General features: G+C 43.8%; 1 protein-coding gene across 1 annotated transcript in view; it reads right to left on the bottom strand.

Annotated features, from left to right (window-relative positions):
- The window catches only part of PTBP1 (polypyrimidine tract binding protein 1), a 115053-nt gene that overhangs the window by 70765 nt on the left and 16563 nt on the right, over window positions 1-27725 (bottom strand). Inside the window, exons 3-5 of the mRNA XM_029613500.1 lie at window positions 3545-3617; window positions 1700-1872; window positions 1468-1614 (exon numbers count right to left, since the gene is read on the bottom strand). Of these exons, the coding sequence (XP_029469360.1) occupies window positions 1468-1614; window positions 1700-1872; window positions 3545-3617 (393 nt within the window). The remainder of the gene's footprint in view (window positions 1-1467; window positions 1615-1699; window positions 1873-3544; window positions 3618-27725) is intronic.

A 27725-nucleotide genomic window follows, 5' to 3' on the forward strand; every position in this document is an offset into this window, starting at 1 on the left:
GCACCGCCAGGGGAGGGGCAGGTCCTTGCTACAGGATCCTTTCCTGGTTGGGGTCCCCTTGGTCCAGGTTGATGCTCTCCCATCATGAGACCTTCTTCCTGCAAGGCAGCACCAGGGCTGCCAGTCTGAAGTTGGGACTTGGCTACTATGTCCCTGAAGGTCTCATCTATATACCTGTCTGCCTCAGCTCCTCCAGGTCTGCCACTCTAGCCTCCAGAGACCGGACTCATTCTGAGAGCCAGGAGCTCTTTGCATCACATGCAATCCCAAATGTGTGATGCAAAGAGCTCCTGGTGTGATGTGATGTGTGAGGCGGAGGATACAGCGATATGGGTCTGATCACTCCGAAATACCAAAATTGGCTAACATGATAGGGAACCCAACATCAATTGCAAAAAAAAACAAAAAAACAAAACCAACTTACTAAGAAGTCATAAAGTGGAGAGAAAATCTTGTCAACACAAGGCTCTGCAGAAGACCAAGGGGACCCCAACCTGGATGCATGTATAATGCATGCCAAGCATGCTCAGAGAGGCTCAACGTGCTAGAGACTGACAGGTTTTCTGTACTGGGCTCCATCCAATGTGACTGCTACCCTGCTTGTCATGAGACATGTACTCTAGGGGGTCTGAAGTTTGTATGGAAGATTGTTTCATATTCCAGTGTATTTTTCTGCATTTCTAACCTATTGAATGCTTACTGTGCTGTTTAAATATAAAATTAGAAACTCCTGTTCTGCCTTGTATATCTAATTTACCAGTGCTTATGCCCTTTCCTATTTGCCTCATTAGGACCTTTCCTTTTGAAAAAATGTCCTTTTGCTTTAATAGCCTCTTTCACAGCACTATTTAGCTATGCTGGCAGTTTTGTCCTCTTTCTACCTTTTATGAAGGTGTGAAATACCATTTTGAAATCCCAGATAAAATACATTTTTAAACCACCTCCAAAACCTGATCTTCAAAATTTCCCCTTTAGTTTCCTTCTAAATTCATTTGATCAGTCTCCCTTTTTAAAGCTGAATGCCTACTGCAGTAGTTTTATCCTCCCCCTAGTGGTGTCAAATTGTGTTAAGATCACTTTGGCCAACTGACTCCATCACAAGATAATTGAATAGTCTTTTCCCCTGTACATTAAAAAGTTATTACACATTAAGGCCAAACTAGCATAGTTCAACAAAAATATAGCATGAACATTTAGGCATTATCAAAACATTTGTATGCATGGAAAAGGCATGCAGAAATAGACCAGTTATGAGTAGGTAGAAACCATCTGCCAAAAAATGCATTCATGGAATTAATTTGGTCTGGGGTGTGTGTTGAGGCTTTCAACACTTTACAACTTAGCTCTCTGCTTCATAGCAGAATTTAAACCAGCCCCCATCTCTCTCCCACCCCAACATGTAAAGTTCTAGCTGCCAGAGGATTTAAATTAACATGTGTGAAAGGCAACAAAAAGTATGCTACTCACAGCTTGGTTTGGAGAATTATCCGTTTTAAGCTCCTTGTGATTTGAGAACTGGATGAAGATGGGCTGGCTTCGCAGGACTGGTGTGACTGTAGTGTAGTAACTTACCATGGTGTTTGCAGCTTCTTCTGTGTTCATTTCTATAAAAGCCTACATAAGAAAAGCATAACTAAGAGTAGAACAAGCTCAGCTACAGCAATACAAACTCCACTTATCCTCCCTCGGCAGTCATTACCTGATTCTTCCCTTTCAGCATCAAGAGGTTGGTGACTTTACCGAATGGCAATCCCAAAGAAATGACCTCAGCCTCTGTGACATCACTAGGAAGTTGGCGTACGTGGATCACTCGAGACGCAACTCCTACACTTCTGCTGTCACCTTTGAATTTTTTACTGTCATTTCCATTAGCTAAAAAGTAAAGACGCAGGTAATGAGATTACTGTAATGAAAGTTTACCACAGATCGCACTTGAGAAATTCACAGACACCCCTCCTTCACAAAACATCTTAACACAGGGAGGGCCCAAACCACAATATAGCTGAGCACAAGCTAATCTCAATTTCCTACCATTAATAACTAATATTATGTGCTAGAAACCACCTGGGGCCATGATTTCCTCAGAATTCATGTGTGAAATTATTAGATCAGCACTTAGCACAATTTTTGCCCCTTAGAAGTCTTATCTAGAAGTATGCCCATGGCACCTCAAGTCTCCTTGAAGCCAAAGACTTGAGAAGTCTCCTCCAAAACAAGCTTCAGTGCTGCCCTAGTTCTAGCAACCACTTTTCCATCCCTTCCCTAGCGCTTGAGCACATCACCTCCATTACATGACCAATCCTAACCAGAAGGTTCAAATTCACGTGGTCTTGCAATGTTACAGTCAAGCCAGGGATCTGTCATCTTTGGCAAGGATAGTTTTAAAATGTTCCTAGAGAATTCTTGTTTTAATGTATGATGCATGTGTCAGAAGGGCTATGCTTTTGTCTGTTCAAACATCTCCACTGCTTGATTCCTATCCCCCTTTAATTTGAGATACCATACAAAATTAAGGGACCACACACCAGCCAACTTGGAAAATTACCAGTCATGCCATGTAGAGACAGGTATTTTCTTACCATCTATTCTAAACAGAAGAAACTAAAAAAAAATGCTTGTGTCAGAGCATAAACATTTTAAGTGATGTTTCTGCCTTCAGAGATTGTGGCACAATGAAAAGTTCACCACCACACAGAGAAAATACTATCTTTACAAATTCAATGTATATATTTATTCAAACCAAATGTACAAAAACATCGACAATTAAAATCTAACTTCTCACACATACTACATTCATACTAATTAAAAAACAAATAGCAATCAATATTTATAAATAGTTACTCAATTTTTACATTCAATTTCTATAACATTTTATATGTATCCTTTCTTGCTTCTCATGCCTTTGTTTTTCCCATATATTATGTTCCTATATCATTTGGGTTTAACATTGATATATGCTATTTGTTTTAATTGGTATGAATGTAGTATGTGTGAGATAAGTTAGATTTTAATTGTCTAGATAGATTATTTTGTACATTTGGTTTGAATAAATATATACATTGAATTTGTAAAGATGGTATTTTCTCTATGTGTTATTGATTAATAGAGAAATTTTCAATTGAATCCCTTTGTTTTGTGATACAATGAAAAGTTCAGCATATCAAACCTTTTGGCCAGAAAAGTTCCAACCTTAACGAACAGACAATATGATAGCCATGAAGCGCATAAAACAAATGTTAGACATATTGCATCAGTCATATCCACTTACTACAAACTCCAATTCTGATCTTATCCCCATCTGTTTGTTTCTATACAATACATTCAGTAACAGCATAACACTGACATTACAGAATAACCAAGTCTGATGTTTTGAACTGTTATAACTAGGTAGACTAAAGCATAGGAATCTGAACTAAGACTCCCATTATTCCATGAGCTGTCAGGAAACGAAGTTAGAACAAGTAGAAATGAAAACAGACATCTAGGAAAGATGAATCTGCTCCTTTAACCAGAGCCTAAAGTTCATAGATCAGAAAGGTTTTACCTGCAGAAGCAGAGCTGCTCATGATAAAGGATCCGTTAGTAACACAAGAAGAGAAAAGCTCGTCAGATCCCCGCTGGAAAAGAAGAAGGAAAATTGAATTGAAAGCATTTTGTGAAATGTAAGTAGTCTACATTAAGAACAGAAGAACAAATTAGAAATGGAGCTGGTAGAAAATCTGGGAGAAACTGTGCAGATGTTTAGACCAGCTAGGCAGGACAGCTGTGTGAAATAAGAGGGAGGTCAGCGGAAGAACCACAATATATCTCAATATGAGGGTATACCCATTCCTGCAGCTACTGACTGTTTTGTAAGATCAATGGTTGCATTATGTGCAAACGTGTGGCTGAAGACAACCAAGAACAAAGCATTGCAGAACCAAGAACAAAGCAAACTGGATCTAAGTTCATTGAAATTCCTTGTCTGTACTTTTCTCCTGAATCTCTCCTGTTACACTACAAACATTCTCATATCCCAACTGAAGTGCAGCAGGCAACAGGTTTCATTAATTTTGTTAACATTAATTTATATGCTTTGTACTACATAATCAAACTATATATTTGAGTTCAGTTGTCCTGGTAAATCACACATTTATCGGCTTAGCTGAATGCTCAACAAAAGAATTTCAGACATTGCTCCATACAAACTAGTGATCTGATGTTTGTGCTCCACTTTTAGAACCTGGAGTTAATATTTAACAAGCAGGTAAGCTGTGTTTTGAGGAGCACATTACTGTTTAGGATTCACTGTAGCCTCTTTACAATAGCTTGCGTAGACATCCACTATGTGCAGAAAGCTAAAGCTGTACACATGATAGAAACAGACCATCAAAAATCATGTAAACTTTCTATAAGTGAACTGAGCAGATGCCCTTCATTTCAATCATATGCGAGCTGCTCCTGTTTCTCCCTAAATCACTGCCATGAGCAAGAGGTGAACATTTCATTTTCCACTGTCTAATGAAATGAGAACCTCCACACATTGTCATGCAGTACGATTAGAGGAAATGCAAGATGCACTTAATCAGGTGCTATCCAGTGACGAGTGTAAGCTCATCCACTCCTTCAATCAACAAGTGAAAGAAGTCACCAAAGGTTCAAAATCTTACAATGGCACCAAATAAAAACCTCTAGAACGGAGGGTCAAGTCTGGCAGTGGACAAAACTAATACTAAATAGTAAACGATCAGCAAAGGCTCCTGAAATTTACAATTCTTCAAGCCTAAGACCCTCAAAATCCATTGTACACAATGACCAGCCCCTGTAAAGTACACAGCCCTGTTGGACTCAAGCATTACCCAGGCTTCCAAATTCAAATCTTCAGAAATACGTAATTAGTGGTCAGTGGCGATTATGATCTGTTGGCCAAAACGAGTAAGTTCTTCCAAATGTACTAAATTATGAAGTTAAAGTACCAGAGAGCTTGCCTGTATTCTAGCACTCTACACCATTCAATAGTTTTATGCAAAAATTTATGCCACGCTGTAGATATGTACCAATTTGTAGTTTTAATTCCCTTAATGTGAGAAAGATTAGCTCCAGTTTAGTCCAATTTCACCAATTATCCAGATTATAGGGATTTGAGGTTTAAACCCATGTTTCCCAATTTTAAGCCCAAGGCACATCTACATTAATATGTGGCATACCAGCCTTCTTGGAGAAGGCAGTGCAGATATGAAGAGGACCTATCTGGCCAAAAGAGGAAGCAGTGAAAGTCCCACAATTTTAAAACAAGGAGAAAGGGGGGATGGAGACATGAAACCACAGTGGCCCTGTTCCCTCTATATACAAGTGCAAGAGAAGGGGATAACAGTGAGATACAGGCAGCTGGCACAGTTACCTTGGCCGCTGCATATGGCTGGCAGAGCTCCTGCACTGCTGCTCACTCAGCCACATCCAGTGCATGCTGTGTCCATCTTACTCGGCCTAGGGAGAAGGCAGGCTAGGACTCAAGAGGCAGCTCATGAGGAAGATGAGGTGCTGTGCGCGCTACACAAAACAAGGCCCAGCTATCTGTGCCCTGCATGCTGTCCATTAATTACCACTCAAGACTCATGCTATAGGATAGGGAGAAGAGACATGTATGGTTATATGTTTTCAGAAAGCAGCTCCTACATGTTTAAGAGGTGTGTCTTGCTTAGAGTAGACACCAGGTACTGGCCTGAATTTAAGCATTAGACAGTGGTGACACTTGTGGCAGACCTGATCAGATCTAAAAGCACACTGGCAAATAGTTAAGATACTGCACAATCTACCCCCAAAATAAAACCCTACAAACTCACATGGTTCATTTTTTTTTTTATATTAGGGAGTATAGTTAGCATGTGTAATGAAGAGCAATAAAGGATATTGACACAGGTTAAAGGTCAGTTACCACAGATTCTTGCCTCTCTCCCCCATCCAAGTTCCATCCTGGGTAATTTGAGGCTTCTGGAGTCTCAAACTTCCTTCTTCCAGCAGTAAAACTTAGCTGAGAGTCTACCGCTGAAGACATACAATTAGTGAACTTTTGTAGTGAATACACAAATTCATTCATAGGAGCATCTAGCCTCCCAGATATTTAACACTGTGCTTTACCAGATCCAAATCTGACAGGATATGAAAGTGGACATTTGTTACAGTTCTGTGGTAATTCCTGGTAATGACATTTTTGGAGATCCCTTAATACTGCTCCTCTTGGATGGGGCCTTATGCAGTATATGCTGCTCTCCAGCTACAGCATTACGTGTCAAAATACTGCTTGAATAGCTTCTCCATTTTTAAGGAAGATTATGGCCAATACATGAAAATATTCAGGAGACCTAGTCAAGATCACATTTTGAATGATCTTTTATTTCCGGTACAGCAGCTAAGCACATGATAAAAAATGGGGGACTTCCCGCGATGACGTAATCCGGGTGGCAACAAGCCTGGAGCTCCACAACCCCGCTTCCCAAAACTGGTTGCCAAACCCTAGAAATCTGGCATAAAAATTCCAGGGCTCTTACCCCGGGCAGTGCTGCTACTCCGGGTGTCTCGAGTCATGCAGGAGGCGCGTGAGTGATGCGCCAATGCAGCACTCAGAAGAGTGTTGCTCGCCAGCCCGGCTCCTACAAAATGGCGGCGGCCCCCCGTCACCGCGCAAGTGCTGGAGGCTGTCTCTGAAGACGCACTGCTCCAGATAGCGCAGAGCGTTACAGCAGCCCTTGACCTGTGCCTCATTAAAATTCAGTCCTCTATGGAGGAAATTAAAGCTGCAGTCGAAGGGCAGGCTAAGCGGATAGAGGAAGCAGAGCACGTGCTGTCAGACCACGGAGTCAGACCATCTGGCTGAATCGGAACGCCATGTGGCCGACCTCCAGGCTCAGCAAAAGGAGCTGCTAGCCAAAATAGAAGACCTGGAGGACCGTGGACGCTGGAATATCATCAAAATCATAGGGCTACCAGAAGTCGTAAAAGATGGAGAACTAGCTGACCTGGTGGCTCCCAGTGCAGTTGGGCCTGGACTTTGTTACAGACCCTGTGCGATGCGAGCCCATTGAATGGGAATGCCTCGTGAAGGTGCCAATCGGCCACAACCGGTGATGGTGAGAATATTAAACTGGGCGCACAAAAAACACCTGCTGAGAGCTTTCAAGCAAAAAGCAGATACACTGGACTATCAAGGTACAAGCTCTTACTGTTTAATGACTTTTCTGCTAGCATAGCAACGCAGCAGAAAACCATGTTGCCGGCCTGCGCCGAATTGCATAAATGGGGTATTAAGTTTGGGTTGCTGTACCCAGCGAAGCTACGTGTCTACGATGACAACAAGGTTGTACACTTTACATCCACAGCAGAAGCGGATGGATTTATTGCTACCTTGCCGCGCACTGGGGAAGTGTGAGGGGTCTCTACCATTAACGATTTACATCTTCAGTTCTGATTGTTGCGGTTCTTAGCCACTGTGGAGACCAGAACTTTTTCCCACCGGATTTATAAGTTGTGGAGGCTACTGCACAAACCAGAGGCCTAGGAGCGCTGAGACAGTGCCAGTGGTCATAAATGTTAGTTGTGTTATATGATGCCTAGCCGAACAGCCTCTGGGCATCACAGTCGGGAGGTTTGGGCCTGTAGTTCAGAAATTCTTGTACTGTTTGAGAGAAATGTAATGCCCTAATAGGTAATGGGGATGGGAAGCCAGTTTGGGAGGGTTGAAGGGGGCACCCCCCTGAATCCTACTATGTTGGTGGGGGAAGGAAACACCCATAGCCTCTTGGAGCAGGAGAGAGTGGTGAAATTAATGAATGGATGGGAATGCTTGAGACGGTTGACTGGAGGTATGTATGGTACGGGAAGGGTGGCCGCTTTGCAGAACACAAGACCATGGTACATGACTAGACAGATGCACAGCTATCTGTGCTTGCGGCCTAGGTTGGGGGGGCCCGCAAGACAGACATACAGCGGTTCAGAGCCCTATGTGGGGGCTCGGCACTAACCTTTGTGCTGTAAGATGGGATGGCGATGGTTAAAATCACCACATTGAATGTGTATGGCATTCACTCCCCCATAAAGAGGAAGAAATTGCTAAACATTAATTGCATGCACTCACAAATTGTATTTTTGCAGGAAACTCATTTGAGTGATGCTGAACACCACAAACTTAAAGGGAGTGGGTGGGCCAGTGTATACATTCCTATGCGGCTTGAAGGTGGGGAGTGGCCATCCTCATTCACAAACAGTTGCCATTCCAAATCACACGAACCTGCCCATAAGGAAGGACAGTATGTGGTTGCAGCCGGGGACTTATGTCAGCAAAAGGTGGCACTAACGTTTATGCTCCTAATGTCTATTCCCCAGATTTTCCCATACTTAGTGGGTATGCTGGTTGACTTTTCAGACCATGTCAGGGGGGATTTTTATGTGGTAGCTAATAAGCAGCTTGATTGTAAGCCGCCCAAGCTCGCCACTGCTAAGGATCACCTGGGGGGTTACCTTTTTATGCACTGAACTGCAACTGATGGATGTGTGGAGTGTCCTCCATCTGGGAGAGCTAGATTTCACTTTCTTTCCCAACCCTCACCAAGCCTACTCCTGCTTAGATTACCTGCTAGGGTCTGATAGGTGGTTCCCTAACATGGTCACTGATCACGTGCCTGTCTCTGCTTGTTTGCATTATGGCCAAGGCCCAGATCTCCCTTCTCTTGGCGACTGCGCCCAGATCTGTATCTGGACAAAGCATTTCATCTCCATTTGCAGGGCTTTTGGAAAGACTATATGGCAACTAATTCCACACCAGATGTCTCCTCAGTGACACTGTGGGAGGCTGGGAAAGCAGTTATGCGGTGGGAGATCATTGCTTTTCTGGCCCAGGCTAACTGACGACATAATGCCAAAATATTAAGGCTTACAGAGGTGTTAAATGCACAGCGCCAGCACGTGGTTGATATAACCCTGGAAACGAAAGGACAAATGGAAAAGGCTCGGGAACCCTTGAATTGTTTGTTCTACCAACGAGCCTCTAAATCTGATACCATATTTATAGAGCTGGCATTGATAGTAACAGGGCTAGTCGGTTGCTTGCCAATTTGGTGAGGCCTAGGGATCATAGGAAAGCTATTGTGGGTATTAGGGAGGGTGTCCACAAGACTGCCCCAAGGGACATTTCAGAGAGATTCCTTGAATACCATCAAAAGCTGTATGAGGCAAAGCATCAAGATCCAGTGATTACTGAGACCCTGTTTAGTTCATTCCCTTGGCCGCAGATAGTGCCCGAGCAACTGCGAGCCCTTAATGCCCCCCCCCCCCCATTGGTGAACAGGAAGTATATTTTCGGTCATCCAGCAGCTCAAACTGGGAAAGGTTGCGGGACAGGATGGGCTGGGCACTGAGTTCTATAAAATCTTAAAATTTCTACTCTTAGCGCCCCTCCAAAATTTCTAATGGCATTCTGGAAACCAACTCCCTGGCAGCGACACTGAACCACTCAGTAACAGTAAAAAGGCAAGGATCTGTTGAAGCGGGCTCTTATAGGCCCATTTCTCTCCTAAATGCTGATGTTAAAATCTTAGCTGCTATTTTAGCCATGTGGCTTAATGCTGTGCTTCCCTCTATAATCCAGTGATCAGATGGGGTTTGTCCGGGGAAGACTGGGTACGCAACATACGCCGCCGGGTTGCATCGTTAAGCTATAATTCAGGGGTGGAGGCAGCAATCCTTAGTTTGGATGCCGAAAAAGCCTTCAATTCTTTGTCATGGGAGTACCTATTTTGAGCAATGCGGCAATATGGGTTTATGGGGGCGTTCTTGCAGTGGATGGAGCTTATATAGTAATCTCACGGCTAGTATTTTAGTAAACAGCATGCAGACTCCCTCTTTTGCTTTGCATTGCAGGGTGCGACAGGGGTGTCCCCTTTCTCCCTTGCTTTTTGTCCTGGCAATGGAACCCCTGGACACTCTTAAGGGGTGAACACCACTTCTGGGGACTTAGTGTGAGGGGTCATCAACTCAAAATAGCAATGTATGCAGACGACATTTTGCTTTTTGACAGTCTGCCTCGTACCAGCATACCGGTAATTATCGCCCTTTGAAAAATTCCAGCAAGTGGCGGGCATTCGCATTAATTTTGCGAAATCTGAAGCTCTGGCTGTGGACCCCCAGCTGCAGCATTCTTGGGATGGCCCCTTCCCTCAGGTGGGTTGGAGTATCTTGGGAACTGGGTTCCCGGAAACCTGGAGCAACTGTATGAACTTAATGTTACCACTATTATAGATATGATATGGACCCAATTGGAGGGCTGGCACACTTTGCCGCTGACTGTTTGGTAGGTGGGCCCTTTTCAAAATGGTGGTGACTCCTAAGATCTTTTATGTACTGCACAAGATACCCTGTTGGCTGCAGGTGGGGGACCTTCGCCGCTTGTGCAACCTAATCCAGCAATTTTTGTGGAAGGGGAAAAGAGCATGCCTGAGTTACGCAACACTGGAATGCCCTAGAGATAAAGGGGGATACGGCATGCCTGACTTTAGGGCTTATAATGTGGCTTGTCAGATGTGCTTCGTGGGGGAGTGGATTACAGAAACAAATATTGCGAACCGGGATTATTAGCAGGAATGACAGCCCCCTGGACACCTCAGCCTTATCCAAACGAGCGGGGGTAACCGGCGCAAGCTCGAACTCCCCAAAATCTTTATGTAACCCTGCAGTCGTGCCTGGCAGTGGCTCCGAAAGCAGGGGATATGAGGGGGTGTCACCTCCCTACAAATGCCTTTACTGGGAAATGTGGGATTTGTGCCAGGCAGGGAGTGTGGCGCTTTATTTCAGACATGGGCCCGTAAAGGTGCGGTTTATGCATTTCATTTTTATGACCATGCTAGTTGTGTATTGCTGGACTTCACTTTCGCCCGGACTTATAACCGGCCTGCTAAACACTTTTTTGCATATCTGCAAGCCCAGCACTACTTCTTGTAGTGCTGGGCTTGCAGATATGCAAGATATGCAACCCCCCCCAACAAATATGCAACCCCCCCCAACAGATATGCAACCCCCCCCAACAAATCATCGGTCCACAACACTATTCACAAGCGAGCTCTTTCAACAGCAGGTCCACTACATTGGAATTCACTTCCACAAGACTTACGCCAAGAACAATGCCATTCAACTTTCAGAAAGAAATTGAAAACCTGGCTTTTCGCAGAAGCCTACCGCTGAAGGATCTCCTCAACCATCACTGACTCTCACTCCCCCACCCCTCCCCAATCCCTTCCCCCACCCAACATCACCCTTTCCTTCTCCCTCTGGACATACCAGGCTAATAACTGCCTAGGATAAACCTATGTTTTTGTATCTTACAGTTTTTGTTGATTTATATATTTTTCTCTCTCTAATTGTTTCTTAGTTTAAACTCTGTACTGTCTTCCATTGCCCAGGTTTTATGCTCCCTGTTTAATGTAACTTTACTTTCTACCTTGATGTTAATTGGTTTCCCCTCAGTTACATTGTAAACCGGTACGATAAGACCTAGTCTTGAGCATCGGTATAGGAAAAGAAATTAAATAAATAAATAAAAATAAAATTGTGTCTCCAATGTTCGCCAGAGGTTCAGTCTGAGTCAGCATTTGCTACCAAGATCTTCGACACAGCCAACTTAGCCAATACTATCACTGGGTGGACTAAAGTCTATCCTTGAAGAGGGACAGACTAGAATATTTGGCAACAAAATGGTCTACTGTGTTGGCTAGGCCATTATCCCCACAATATATGGCACAATGTTTCACAGCAGTCCACTGGCAAATCCTGGATATTGGGTTAAGGGAAGTGCAATTTAAAATTCTGCACTGTATGTTTTACGATGATGTTCGAAGGTTCAAGATGGGATACATGGACTCCCCTCTCTATATTAAATGTGGCCAGGAGGGCAGCTCTTACACCGTCTCTTCAGATGCCAGTCCCTGGCAACGTTTTGGGGAGACATCTCTGCTACTATTTCTCAGCGTATTGGAGTACCAATGCTGACAACTGGGCAGTTCCTCCTCTAGTCTACTCGCCTGCTCTACAGAATGTAGCAAATCCAAAGACAGATTCAGCAGAGTGGCGGTTCTGTTTGCCCATACAGCTAGGATAGAATGACATGCAGAGTCGCACATCACCCTCGGCCAAGTGTGGTTCCAGAGATGGCATCGTTTCTACAAATGGAACATCTGGACTATCTGGCTGGAAAGCGCAAACCGGACAAAGAATATGGGGCTTGTTGGGCTATGTATGTCCAACTGTTGCCAACTGACATTCAAGATGGACTGCAGGATATCAGATATATTCCGAGGGATGGGAAGGGAAGAGGGGGCTGAGGATGTATGCATGGGATAAGGGCGTGATTGTGGTGTGCAAGGGACGGGGATGTAGGCTGGGAAGGGTAGGCAGGGGAGGGGGGACAAAGTGGTGAAAATGATGGGAAAGATATCCCAGCAGTTCAATGGCGTATTTTGCTGGCATTCCCTGTTTTGTAACTTGTAAACTGTTCTGTATTTTTGCAATATTAATGCTGTGAGTTTCAGACAGCACGGTGATATTTCTTACCAAAAGTATTTTGACAAAAAAAAATGGACTAGCAGCTTATCTGTTAATCTATGACAGCAATCTTTACAATCCTTTATCTTAACACCCAGTTACAACTTCTGCTTAAACATCTAATCTCAATTTCTTGCATCTAGAACTGCTGTATACAATCAACCATATTCCCACTTGTATTCCAAAAAACCTGAAGTTAAGAGTTGCTTATAGTTTTTAGGTTGGTGCTTTATTTAGTTTCATGCCAGAGAAAAGTGGCAAGTTTTCAGAAGGCTTTCATTCCTATCACTATCAACTTGGGAACATGGAGCACTCCAGTGATTTCTATCACAACTGCCGAGTGGTACATGAGGGTAAAAGCAGTCTCAAAAGGAGACATTCAAAACAGTGGTCAGAAAATTTAAAATTTCAAACAGACAATATACATTCTATATAAAATAAAATTTGTGTACTCTGTAATAGTTCTGCCAACTATTAAAATTGACAAGAACATAGTATTAGATGTGAACACTGGATAAAGTGCAGAGTATTGGGTAAATTTCATTTATAAACAAAATATTTACAAATATACGTTTACACCCAGCCCGTTTCTCTGCATTTCTCAAGACATGCTTACAGGAGGTGTTAAAGTGTTATGCAGGTAATGCACTTAAGCAGATGCAGTATGACAAAAAGCAAATGACCCCCAAACCTTAAGAATTTTACACTTTTGGCAAAATGTTTAAAGCAGTGGTACCAGCTTGATTACTCACTTGTTGGTAAGTAACATTATGTTTTACTGTAAACCGCCTAGACTGTCAGAGCCTGACCATTTCGCAGTATATAAAACATTCAAAAATAAATAAAAATACAATAAAAAGGTAAAATGGACTACTTCTGGGGTAAAGTCAGGCCCTTCCCTTGTGTTACATCTCTCATTTAATTTACCACTGCATGAGCTTAAGTATTTCAGATGCAACCATACAACCAAATGAACATTTCATATTGCATTAAATAAATCCACTAGCACTACACAATTTTAGCATTCCTTAAACACTATTTCCTAAGTTATTTTCATTGTCACTAAGACTTGAGCCTTCCTCACCAAGCTCTATGGAGACAAAACAAACCTGCCCTTTGAGTGAAAAGGGTGGGGCAAGTAACTGCCAGAAATTCCTGTGCTCAGAAAGTGCATGGAGGTAGCTGCTCTCATTCTTTCAGCTCTAGCCCTAGGAAGAACAGAACACTGGCCTTCCTTGGGACAGCACCATAAAATCAGGGCTAGCATATTAAGCCGCTAGCTATAAACCAGAAAACTTACACATTACCAGATTAGTTTTTCAAAACCAGACTCATTAAGGTGAGATGTGGTAATTTGTTACAGGTTCCACGAGTTTTGTATGCAAGAAAGCATGTGTCCCAGCCAGGACAAAAACCCGAGTAACAGGTTGGAAATCCCTTGTTCAGAACATGATCTCTGCATAGGCTAATTAAGAGATCAAAGTAGTTACATTAAGATCTGAAACTGCAAGTATTTCCATTCTTTCAGAAGTTGCATACTGGCAGTGATTTCCTGGCTCAAGAATCTTCTGGGACACTGGAACACTGAAAAAGTTTCCTAAACTTTTGCAGTGTTTCCTCAGATAGGAAAATATAACCCAACTTCAAAGCTACACACTGAAGAAGCTTGTGAGAGAAGGTAAAGTTCAGGGGTTGGCAACTTGTGGCATGTGAAGACTTGGCATGCAAATCAATCATTTTCAACTGGACAGGCTCACTGATCTCGTAATTCATTAAGGGTCCAATGTAATAAGACCCACTGCAAAACAAGCACTCGTTATCTGCAAGGGTTTTGATTACTGCGTGCAGCTGAAGCGGCCACTCCCACGGGATGTAAAAAAAAATTATGCAAAAGACTTGCGTGCAGAAATCTGCGCACAAGCAGGAAAAAGCGCATATTTAAGCAGGGTGAGGCTCTATGTAATAAGCAGACACATCCGCGCTCAAAACCCACACCAATAATCCAAGTGTACAGGTCTCCATATCAATTGAAAATCAGTCACGGAAAGTATTTGTGCAATAACTATTGCCAACAAGTGGCCCCTAGCTAAGGCATCCACTTGGCCGCTCAATAAGGCAGAAAGTCCCTGGTTTAGCTGGGCAATCAGGTATCTGCTGACTCTAAACTCGTGCTGTGACCTAGGTGCTTACGTGGTCGCTAATCTGTACGGATTAGGCGCCAAGCTAAAGTTGCCACTCAGGCGTGACCAAGTAAGCGCTTAGTCCCCTGCCCAAGCGGTATCTGAAACTAGGTGCTTTTCCGGGCATCTGAGTGCAATGAAAAGCATAGTCGAGTGGCCACCTAAGCTGGTCTCTTGACCACTAATAGCCCCTAATGTGGTTTTCTAGGAATTAGGGCACCCTTTATGAAACCTAGGTAAGCTGACTAGTTAGAACCACTGATAGGCAGTTTTCAGGACGCTCATTCACCGACATAGGTGTCAGCGCCAACTTGGGGGGCCTAACTTGTGTCCTGACCATGGCGGTAAAAAACCTGCATTAAAAAACCCGAACTAGCATGGTTCCCTGCATTGCCTATGATTAACTAATCGCATTTGCATGCCATTAGCATGCATTCGCGCAGGAAAAACCTGCGGGTCTGAGCACTTTTGCATGCGCTTTTTTCTTGCGCACAAAACCATTACATCCCTGTGTAGGGCTTTGCGTACGAAAACGCACCCACAAACCTGCGGCAGCTTCATAGCCCATTATATCAGCCCCTAAATCGGCACAGTAGGCAGGTTAAATTTTGGACATGCTTGTGGTAATGACATTTAAGCAGGCTGGCATAGCTGTGGCAGGAGTTTCTTACCCACAGCTTACTTTCAACCTTTTGCTGAAAATTCCTAAAACTGCTTAAACTATATAATTTACATTTGCCTGCTTACTGGCACATTTGTTACTTTTCTTCAGTGAAGGAAGGTTTTATATTTTTTCCCCACACAGACGTGTACTTTTTACTGGTACAAAAGGTCACAGCTGAGCACACTTCAATGGCACAAACCATAGTAACAAAAGGATTCAGTAAGTCATTTTTCCCGATTGCATTTCACTTTAATTGACCTTAACACCTGTATAAATGATTTATGTTCAAGGCTTCCTTTAAAACATTTAGACCCATAATCACTGGTCCATAAATATCCTTACTATACAAGATTTTTCAGTAAGTTTCTCAGTTGCAAATAAAATTGGTACTTTTCCTTCCATCAGAACTCATGCTGCATTTTCTCCTGCAGATTAACTTGCTAATGGGGGGGGGGGGGGGAGAATCAGCTTTACAGCTTCCAAAATAATGACAGCCACTTGGAAACACTGAAGCAATAAAGCCATTCATACTTGCAGCATGAGCTCTGATGCAGAATGATAAAACATATGTCACACATTTAAATTATACAAGTATCAATTTTACTTGCAAATGAAAATCTTATTAAAATCTTGAATATAGTAAGGACATTTATGGAACAATGATTAGTTATGATCCAAACTTTTTTTTTAAAGGAAGTCTTGAAAATAAATCCTTTATATTGATATTATGAAGGTCAATTATATAAGTACTGCACTTGTGAAATGCAGTTGAAAAAGTATAAGATTTATTGAATGTTCTTTTGGTTTTATATGGTATTTGCATTCCATACGTTTTGGGGCAATTCACAAGTCATAAGGCAGCAGGATGCAGCCAAGGGTCATACCATTGTGCAACAAGAACATTCAAACATTCAAATCAAATTACCCCAACACTGGGCTCATTACTTTTCAGGAAAAGAAATGCTTTGTAAAGATCTCCCACATGTCTGAGGGCGCATGTAGTTTCATGTACATGATGCTGTCAATACTCATTGAACAGCAGTCATGTGAAAAACAAGACAAAAAAATTAAAGTGTGTGAGAACACAAGGTAATTCCATCCTTCCAATAATCTTCATTCCAGTCCCACAAATATAGCTCGTATATTGCAACCCAATTCAGGGCAAGAACACCAGAAACAAATGCTGTGCAACCATGAATTTCAAAGGTCACCCTCTCACCCACCTAAAGCAGGAATACCAATGACACTGGATTGCAAATATCTGTACCTCTCAAACAGCTTTTGTTACCAAAGATACTACTGGCTTTTAGGCTGTTGCTTTCTTTAGGTCATTAGAAACAGTTTAGTAAAAAGCATGCTTCATGTTCCCACCTCACACAGCTAAACCAATGAGTTACTACAATACTAAACAGCTAGGGGTGACATTGTCCAATGTTAAAAGCAAGCTCCAAATATGAATGCAGAGAGGTGGCAGGCTAAAATACTGCTTGGAATCAGACTGATTTCTGCATATGCTGTTTGCATGCATGATCATGCCTATTACAAACACACCCTTCAACTAACTTGTTGTAGCCTTTGAACTGATGCCATAAGAGGGAACTGGAATTTCCTCACATTCTTGGCAGGAGGCCCAAACCAGTAATTACTGTTACTGTGGCAACAGCCCTGGCTCAAAATGTGTTTCTATGAAATCAGCCTGTGTCATACTTTAAAACAGGTCTAGTTAATTTTTTTGGCCCTGCAGTTTCCTCCCATTCCTTTGGGCTTCCAGCTCAAACTGAACCAGGGTAGAACTAATTGTTCTAGGAAGCTTGCAGAAACCTTCACAAAATGTATAGAATAGGCAGAATGCCAAGTGCCCAGGAACTGCCATAATGAATCCATTTTCACTGCTTGGTTTATTCTCAGGTAAATATTCTCCATTACTGCCACAAGTCACCAAATCTTTGAAGTATAAATAGAAGTCAACATGTACTTGTGTAGTTTTGGATTGGTTTAATTATTGAATCCATATTTCTAATGTTTCAAAAAAAATCCTGCTTTACTATTTACCCATTGATACTCTTCAAACATTAGTAATCTTGTCAGGTTGAAAATGGCATTGTTTTAAAATGTTGGAATCACACAGCAACTAGTTAACACGCGCCAACAGGAAGCTGAGTCTTCTTCACATCTCCTGCCACATTAGATCACAGCTTCAAAGTCCCGAGATAAATACCATTCCTCACCAATTCTCAATACAAACAAATTTATTTAACAACTTTTTTATACAGACATTCGTGGGTACATCATATCTGTTTACAGATAACTGGGAAGAGAAAATACAGAGAACATGGCAAAGGGGAACCGGGAGCACATAATATATATAGCTTAACTAATGAGGATAAAGGAGAGGTAATGAAGCAGCAATAAGATAACAAAACATAACGATAATATAAAAGGTTTGGTTGGGTACAACATTAAGGAAATAATGGAGGAGAATAAATAGAGAGAGAGGGAGGGGGAGACATGCTGGGAAGGCCTGCTTAAAGAGCCAGGTCTTTAGCTTTTTTCTAAATTTGTACTGGCTGGGCTCAGAGCGAAGTTACAAGGGGAGAGCATTCCAGCGGGACGGACCAGCCACGGAAATGGCTCGCTCCCTGGTGGAGGTGAGGTGGGCATTCTTGAGGGAGGGGGTGTGTAGTGTAGCTTTGAGAGAGTTTCTAGTGGGGCGGTTGTGAGTGGTGAAGCGCAGGGGATCTGGAGGTATATGGGTTGGAAGAAAGTGTGTACTGTCATGTGGAAGACCTGTTTTTGATTCCCAGTTCAGTTTACTGCAGAGGCAATATTCATGATTTAATCACTTTTTAAAAGTGAATACCTACTGAGCAGACTTAGGGCTCACATATTGGGTTCTAGAGGGAACTGCAGTTTGTGGACCCTGGACAAGGATCACTAATGCAATGGTTGGGCTAGATGGGATTATATAATAGGTGGAAAAAACCCAATTACAAATGAAGACTAATGGCACAGTAGCCCATTAGAGACTGGTCCTGATTGAGCTGGAAGCCCAAATAAGGAAATTGTCAGGTCAAAAATGTTATTGAAAAGCCTGTAATGTAAAATCCCATGCTGAAGTGCCTGGGTTTTTTGTGTTTTCAAATTTGACGCATTTTAAAAATTTGTATTGCATCATGTGCCTTGTCATTTTGATAGTGAGTGCTCATTGGCTTAAATCTATTCCTGCTTTTTGGTAGACTCCGCCTCCTGCATTAACTGGGTGAAGATAAATGCCTGGTCCCATGTGGTTGCAGGGTCTGTGCGGGGCTTTAGACTAAAAAATATGGAGAAACTTTCTGGAATACAGTTGGCAAATCAGAATTCATGAAACACTCCCTTGAAGCAGGCATTTGGTGTTGAAATGTTGGAAACATACAATACTCTGTATCAAGTGGAGAACGCATACATTAGAAAGTTTCAGAGGAGTATTCTTTGCCTTGGAAGAGCATTGTACAGTGCTTAAGGACATCAATAACTCCATCTGGATTTCTCGGGTCAATGTATTTGCTTCAAGTTTTGCTATGATTTTTTTGAAAAATGTTCAAGTTTGAGTAAGGTGAATGAATCCCTTTTAAAGTGTACTGTTAAAGACTCAGGGTGCTGACCTAACACTTTTGTATGGTACCTTAAGAATTCTCATCTTCTCTGAACTTCATAGTTTATTCAAACAAGAAAGTCAGGAGTCCATTTGTGCTATGTGCCATGCCTGGTGAAACCAACAAAGTTTTCTGCCATGTCGATTAAACTTTCAATACAGAAATGTGGCGCATGAATAAACTGGTATCTTATTTATATAAAAGGAACAATTAAAACATGTAGCCATATTCCCACCATGGTCTTTTTTACATACAAGAAAAAGCTGGCAACCATGCTTCCAGAAGTTTTCCTTTGCTTTCAAGTTGAACATACAATTAAAACATTGTCTCTAAAAAATATTCAAGTAACCAAAAATATAACACCTTGAGGGATAGAACCAGCAAAAACCTGGAAATAAGCTGAGCCCTCCACTTTCTTCCTGCTGGCAGACCTGGGAATGACACCCAGACTCTCCCCAGGACAGTGCATAGCTCTGCTACAGAGCCACCAGGCTAGGCCCAGAAAATTGGAGTTTACCTGAATTGAGTTTTCCATAGTGTAGACAGATGGACTCAGGACCAGTGGATTATGAGCTCCCCTGCCAAGCAAATGGAGACTGAGCAAGCTGACTTCACAGTATATATACTACTGCAGCAACCCCAGCCTGCCAGTATTCTCTTCAAAAGCAACTGGACAGACTAGTAAAAAAAAACTTGATTAAAAACAGTCAACCATTACTGTACTCAATGAATTAAAAACTGACCTCAACATAGGTACCCCAAGCTAGGGACTGGATGAACACTTACCAGTAATCCCATGGGATTCGTATCTCCATAAGAGATGGACTGATGCAATCAGTTGGCAGCCGAGGGCGGGAAGCTGAGTCCATCTGTCTACATTAAGGAAAACAAAATTACCAGGTAAGTAATTTCTCTATTTCCTAGCATGTAGACAGATAGACACAAGACCAGTGGGATGTACCAAGCTACTCCCGAACAGGGTGGGAGGCTGCCTGCGGTCCAGTCAACACCGCACATGCAAAGGCTGCATCCTCCTGGGCCTGCACATCCAGACAATAAAACCGGGAAAAGGTGTGTAAGGACGACCAGTCGCAGCTCGGCAAATGTCGACAGGAGACAACCTAACCTCTGCCCATGACTGGGCAGAGGTTAGGTTGTCTCCTGTCGACATTTGCTCACTCCACTAGAGCTACCCAAGCTCTAGTGGAATGAGCTCAAACTTGAGTAGGCAATGGTTTTTCAGCATCCACATTCGTGGCTGGGACCACTTTAACCCAGCAAGCTATTGTAACCCACAAAACTGGTTTGCCCCGCTTCCTTCCAACATGGACAGACAATCCAACTTTCAAAAAGGTTCAGAAGCCTCCAGATACCACATGACAAAGTCTCTTGACATCCAAGGAACTGAGGCGATACTCCTCTGCTCCCCTGACACTATCCAGGGACGGCAAGGAAATGAACGTATTCAAATGAAACTCCAAGAGAACCTTAGGCAAGAAGGATGGAACAGTACACAACTGCAACGCCCCTGGAGTCACACGAAGTAACAGCTCCCAGCATGACAGGGCCTGCAACTCGGAAATGTGACATGCAGAACATATAGCCACCAGGAACACTGTCTACAGGGTCAATAACTGCAAGGAAATGCTATGCAGCAGTCAAAACGTAGGGCCTGCTAAAAAACACTAGGTTAAGACTCCACAAAGGAATTAGCAACTGCAAGGGAGGCTGTAGGTGCTTTACTCCCTTCAAGAAATGAGCCACATCATGGTTGGGACAATAGATACATTATTTACCATGCCTCTGAAACATGTAAGAGCCACAACCTGAACCTTCAAGGATTTAAAGGCCCATCCCTTATTCAATCCGTCCTGCAAAAGATCCAGAATAAGCAGGATCAACCAAACAAGGAAAAGACCATGCTCCTCCCACCAGACCTCAAACACTCTCCAAACCCGCACATATGCTAGAGAAGTGGAGAATTTCCGAGCACAAAGGTAGCAATCACTGCAGAAGAATATCCACACTTCAAAAGGTGAGCCCTCTTGAGGGCCAAACTAAGACAGAACTGAGCTGGATCCTCAAAGAACTGGCCCCTGCTGCAACAGATCCATATGTGGTGGAAGATGAAGGGGGGTCCTCCACCAGGAGTCTCCACAAATCCGCATACCATGGTCACATGGGCCAATCTAGAGCCACCAGGAGTACTAGTCCCCTGTGGATTTTGATTCTGCAAATGACCCTGCCCAGCAAGGGCCATGGAGGAAAGGGCATAAAGCAACTAGTCTTCCAGCCAGACCTGTATGAGCACATCAATGCCCTAAGGACCACGGATCTCTCCTGCAACTGAAGAATCAAGGAACCTTAACATTGCGAGAAGTCACCAGCAAATCTAAGGACGGAAGGCCCCAACAATCTATCAGCTGAAATGCCTCGGTGGTCAACACCCATTGTCTGGGGTCCAGACTCCCTGAGAAAGTCTGCTCATGTTATCTTTTCTTGCAATGTGAAAGGTCAAAATCTGAAGATGTCCTTCCGCCCATTCCATAAATTGGTCTGGTTTATCTCCTGCTGCACTTGCTGGGCTCTTGGTTCTTTCCTTGCGATTGATGTAGGCCACCATCATTGCATTGTCAGACACCACACGAACCACTCACAGTAGGCAGTAGCTGAACTACAAGCACACCAACCTAATTGCCTGGGCTTCCAGGTGACTGATGTTTCAAAGAGCCTCTTCGGCTGTCAGTTCCTGACAGTGAGCTCCCCAACCCTGAAGATTCACATCTGTCATGAGCACCAACCAGTTTTGGAAGGCAAAGACTCCTTTCTCAAATGAGCCTCCTGCAACCACCACTGGAGGCAAGAGCAGATTTCCATTGGCAAGCGGAGCCAAAACAAATAGTCCTGAGACTATGGATTCCAACAAGACAGCAGTGAGCGCTGAAAAGGAGGCAAATGCGCCCTCGTCCACAGCACCACTTCCAGGGTTGCCACCAAACCGAGCATCTATAGATAGCTCCACACCATCTGGCAGTTAGTGTTCACCAACTGACTCACCTGAGACAACTTTTGGATCCGTGCATCCAGTAGAAAAACCTTACCCAGCCTCGTGTTTGAGAACTCCCAGATAATCAGATTGAGAAGGCTGGAGACTGCTCTTGGCTAGGTTCACCACCCAAGCTCCTGCAGCAAAAAAATTACCTTGTTTGTCAGACTGCTCTGTGCCAAAGACTTGGTCCGAATCAGCCAGTCATCCCATGTATGGGTATACCAGGATCCCATCTTCTCAACACCGCCACGCCCACCATAGCCTTGGAAAAAGTTTTGGTCTGGCCACAGCCCCCAAAAGGCAGCATCTAAAATTGATAAAGGCAACCCAGCATCACAAAGATAAAAAAACTGCTCCAGATGGGAATATGAATGGACAGATCCAGGGAGGTCAGAAACTCCCCATCACAGATTGTAAGGTTTCCAAGCAAAAATGAGTCACCCATAGATGATGGTTGACACTCGAGGTCCAGGATTAGAAACAGAACAGAACCTCCCCTCCTTGGGTACAACAAAACAGACAGAATGGTGCCCCGTATTTTCCTGAGACATAGGCACGGGAAAGAGACCTCAGTCTGAGGAGCCTCAAGCGTAGACTCCACTGCCTGCTTCTTCTGCGGGGAGTGGAAAGGAGATACCATGAACAAATCCCAAGGAATGCTAAGAAATTCCAGTACTTCTCTTTCCTGTATCACTTCCAGAATACTGCAAACTTCCACCATGTATATTTAAAATATTTTATATACCGTTTATACTAAATGTAATCAAAATGGTTTACAATGTAACATACATAAACAAATAATGCAAAGGAAGGACTAAAGAACTTAACAGTATATTTCATAAAATACAGATGAACAGATTGAAAGCTATTAGAGGAAAGACAGAATGAGAGCAGTAAAGCTCAACACAGTTCAAGAAGGCAATATAAGAGGCACAATTAAATGGCCTAGATGTTAAAAGCTTATTTAAAGAAATAGGACAGAATTTAAAGTTTAAAAACCTATCAAGGTGCCTAATTATCTGGGATAGAATTCCAGAGCTGAGAGCCAGCTACTGAAAATGCATGGCATCTCGTTATGTCTAGGGACTTGCAGAAAGTTATTTTGGGATGAACGTAAGTTTGAGGGTCTATAGATGCGCAGTTGAGAGCTGAGCCAAGTTGAAGTGTCATCATTTAATAAATCATGAATGGAAAGAATTTTGAATTTGATCCTGAATTCAATAGGTAACCAATGTAGAGTGTATAATACAGGTGAAATATGGTCTCTACGTGACTTGCCAGTGGGGATGCGTGCTGCTGAGTTCTGGATTAATTGTAGCGGTTGGACAGCATTTTGGTGGAGACCAAAAAATGGAGAAATTACTTGCCTGAGAATTTCATTTTCCTTAGTGTAGACAGATGGACTCAGGACCAATGGATATTGTGCTCTTCTGCTAGCACATGGGAGACAGTCAGGTTTCAAAGCTGACGTCACTAGATATACCCCTGCAGTGACCTCAGCTCTTCAGTATTCTCTTTGAAAAGCCATTGTAGATATATCTTTGCTTAAATAACTTGATTAAACTTGAGTAAAACTTGAACTGGTTCAAGTTTTACTCAAGTTTCAGACAAACTATGGGTGTCTTGAACTAGGGGGTAGGACACAGCTTACCCATATTTGCTATCAGAGGTTTTCCTTTTCCATGGCAGCCGTGGGCGGGATGCTGAGTGTCTACACTAAGGGAAACAAAATTATCAGGTAACTTCTCCATTTCCTAACATGTAGCCAGATGGACTCAGGACCAATGGGATGTACAAAAGCTGCTCCCAGACAGGTCGGGAGGCTGCCCGTGGCCCACTTAATATTGCCCTTGCGAAGGCTGCATCTTCCCGGGCCTGAACATCCAGGCGGTAGAACCTGGAAAAGGTCTGTATGGAGGACCACGTTGCCGCCCGACAGATCTCAGCAGGCGACAGCAGCTTGGTTTCTGCCCAACAGATTGCCTGGGCCCTCAGAATGAGCCTTAACCTGTAGAGGTAAGGGCTTTCCTGCCTCTATGTAGGCTGCCTTGATTACTTTAATCCAGCATGCTATGGTCACGAGGCCGCTTCTCCTTGTTTCTTCCTGCTGTGAAGAACGAACAAGGAATCTGTTTTGCACACCGATTCTGATCTTTCCAGGTATTGCACCAGGAGTCCGCCGACATTTAGATGGCGAAGGAAGCGCGACTCTTCAGAGTCCTTATGTTCATCTGGAGATGGTAGCGAGATGGTTTGGTTCAAGTGAAACTCAGAAGCCACTTTCGGTAGGAAGGAGGGGACAGTGCGCAGTTGTATGGTTGCAGGTGTGAACCTATGGAACGGTTCCCGACAGGATAGTGCCCGTAGTTCAGAGATGCGAATAGCTGAACATATTACTACCAGGAATGCAGTCTTCAATGTTAAGAGGCATAGTGACAGACCGCGTGTTGGTCTTAAGGAAGCTCCACCTAGGAAGTTTAATACTAGATTGAGATTCCATAGAGGCACCAGCCACTTTAGAGGTGGTCAGAGTTGTTTAACCCCTTTCAGGAAGCGGGACAAGTCCAGATGGGTTGATAGCCGGATACAGCCCACTTCTGCTATGAAGCAGGCCAGTGCAGCTACTTGCACCTTGAGGGAGTTGAGAGAACCCCTTCATACTCCAGAATCATTGGAATCTTGGCTGTCCACAGGAGAATCCTGGGGTCCTCACACGGCTTCGAATACTCTCCAGATCCGTATGCATGACAGGGATGCGGAGAACTTGCGTGCTCGGAGCAGGGTGTCAATCACGGCCTCTGAGTTAACTGCGCTTCTTCAGGAGAGTCCTCTCAAGGGCCAGACCGTAAGAGAATCGAGATGAATCTTTGTGGAGAATTGGGCCCTGCCGGAGAAGGTGCCTGTGTGGAGGTAGGCACAGAGGGTTCCCCGCAAGGAGTCTTTGCATGTCTGCGTACCATGGTTGTCTTGGCCAATCCGGGGCCACTAGTAGAACTATTCCCCTGTGATGTTCTCTCTTGTGGATGACCCTGCCCAATAGTGGCCATGGTGGGGGGGGAAGCGTACAGCACAGTAAGTCTTCCTCTGGCCAAGTCTGGACGAGAGCATCAATTCCTTGGGATTGTGGCTCTCGTCTGCAGTTGAACTTGGGGACTTGGGCACTAAGAAGGGTGACCCTTCTTAGAAGGGAGGCCCCAGCGATTTACTATCAGTTGGAAGGCTGTGGTTGACAGCATCCATTCCCCCGAGTCCAGGCTCTCTATGCTGAGGAAGTCTGAGACCTCTTTTCTTGTGATGTGGGAGGCCAAGATCCCTTGTAGGTTTATCTCCGCCCATGCCATGAGGGGGTCTATCTCCAGAGACACCTGCTGGCTCTTTGTTCCTCCCTGGCAGTTGATGTAAGCAACCGTTGTTGCGTTGTCAGACATTACTCGAATTGCTTTGCCTCGGAGTCTGTGACTGAATCGCAGGCACGCAAGTCTGACTGCTCGAGCTTCCAGGCGGTTTATGTTTCATTCTGCCTTTCTTGTTCCATTGTCCATGGGTCGTCAGTTCCTGACAGTGGGCTCTCCACCCTTACAGGCTCACATCCTTAGTGAGCAAGATCCAGTTCAGTGGGGATAGGCTTGCTCCTCTGCTTAGGTGGTCTTCCTGTAGCCACCACTGGAGCTGGTAGTTGGAGGCAAATTGAGTAGTCCTGGGACAGTGGGTTCCATCGTGACAGTAATGAGTGCTGGAGCGGTCGCATATGGGCCCTTGCCCACAGGACAAGGGCCCATATGGCAGATGAAATTTAATGTGGATAAGTGCAAGGTGATGCATATAGGGAAAAATAACCCATACTATAGTTATACAATGTTGGGTTCCATATTAGGCACTACAACCCAAGAAAGATCTAGGCATCATAGTGGATAACACATTGAAATCTCGGTTCAGTGTGCTGCGGCAGTCAAAAAAGCAAACAATGTTGGGAATTATTAGAAAGGGAATGGTGAATAAAACGGAAAATATCATAATGCCTCTATCACTCCATGGTGAGACCGCACCTTGAATACTGTGTACAATTCTGGTCACCGCATCTCAAAAAAGATACAATTGCGATGGAGAAGGTACAGAGAAGGGTTACCAAAATGATAAGGGGCATGGAACAGCTCCCCTATGAGGAAAGACTAAAGAGGTTAGGACTTTTCAGCTTGGAGAAGAGACAGCTGAGGGGGGATATGATAGAGGTGTTTAAAATCATGAGAGGTCTAGAACAGGTAGATGTGAATCGGTTATTTACTCTTTCAGATAATAGAAAGACTAGGGGGCACTCCATGAAGTTAGCATGTGGCACATTTAAAACTAATTGGAGGAAGTTCTTTTTTACTCAACGCACAATTAAACTCTGGAATTTGTTGCCAGAGGATGTGGTTAGTGCAGTTAGTATAGCTGTGTTTAAAAAAGGATTGGATAAGTTCTTGGAGGAGAAGACCATTACCAGCTATTAAGTTCACTTAGAGAACAGCCACTGCCATTAGCAACAGTAACATGGAATAGACTTAGTTTTTGGGTACTTGCCAGGTTCTTATGGCCTGAATTGGCTACTATTGGAGACAGGATGCTGGGCTTGATGGACCCTTGGTCTGACCCAGTATGGCATGTTCTTATGTTCTTAAGGTTGATGCCATGAGATCGAGGACTTGGAAGATAGTTCCATACCTTGGGGTATGCATTGTCATCAACCGTCATAATTGTTCGATCAGTTTTGTTCTCCTCGGAGGAGGGAGGAAGACTGTTGTGTTTGGTGTCGAAACGGGCCCCCAGGTACTCTAGCAATTAAGAGGGCTGCAGACTGCTCTTGCCCGTGCTCACGATCCAGAGTTCCTGCAGTAGTCTCTTGACTCTGCTGGTCACCTGCCAGCTCTCTTCTGAAGACTTTTTCCCTGATTAGCCAATCATCCAGGTAAAGGTGTACCAGAATCCCTTCCTTAGTGTTGCCGCCACAACCACCATGATTTTGGTGAAAGTTCTGGGGGCAGTTGCTAGGCCGAAGGGTAGCGCTCGGAACTGGTAATGGTGACCCAGTATCGCAAAGCGCAGGAAGCGCTGGTGATCCTGATGGACTGGGATGTGAAGGTAGTCTTCAGAAAGGTCCAGGGAGGTTAGAAACTCTCCCGGTTGTACTGCCATTATAGAGCGAAGAGTTTCCATGCGGAAGTGTAGAACTTGCAGATGACGGTTGACGTTCTTGAGGTCCAAGATGGGCCGGAATGATCCTTTTTGGGAATGAAAAAAGGAATGGAATAGTGCCGTATATTTTGTTGGGAACCAGTTATTGCCTTCAGACTGAGTAGTCTTGTTAAGAGTGGGAACCAGCTGCTGGACCAAGGCACATCTCTGAGGGATATCAGAGATCACCTCAGAAATTCTCAACTGGGGGGAGGGACCCTTAGGTATCACTGCAGGAGAGCGGGGCTCAATCTTCTTAAGGTAAATTTTGTTTCTTCTTTGCTGTAATTCTTAACACTATTCTAGTGTGTGGGATAGTGTTCACATCTGCTAGGAGATGGAAATACTGAAGAGATGCGATTACTACAGGGGTATAACTAGAGTGACATCAGCTTTGAAATCTGACTCCGTCTCCCATCTGC

Source organism: Rhinatrema bivittatum, chromosome 8 (assembly GCF_901001135.1).
Source record: "Rhinatrema bivittatum chromosome 8, aRhiBiv1.1, whole genome shotgun sequence".
Classification (NCBI taxonomy): domain Eukaryota; kingdom Metazoa; phylum Chordata; class Amphibia; order Gymnophiona; family Rhinatrematidae; genus Rhinatrema; species Rhinatrema bivittatum.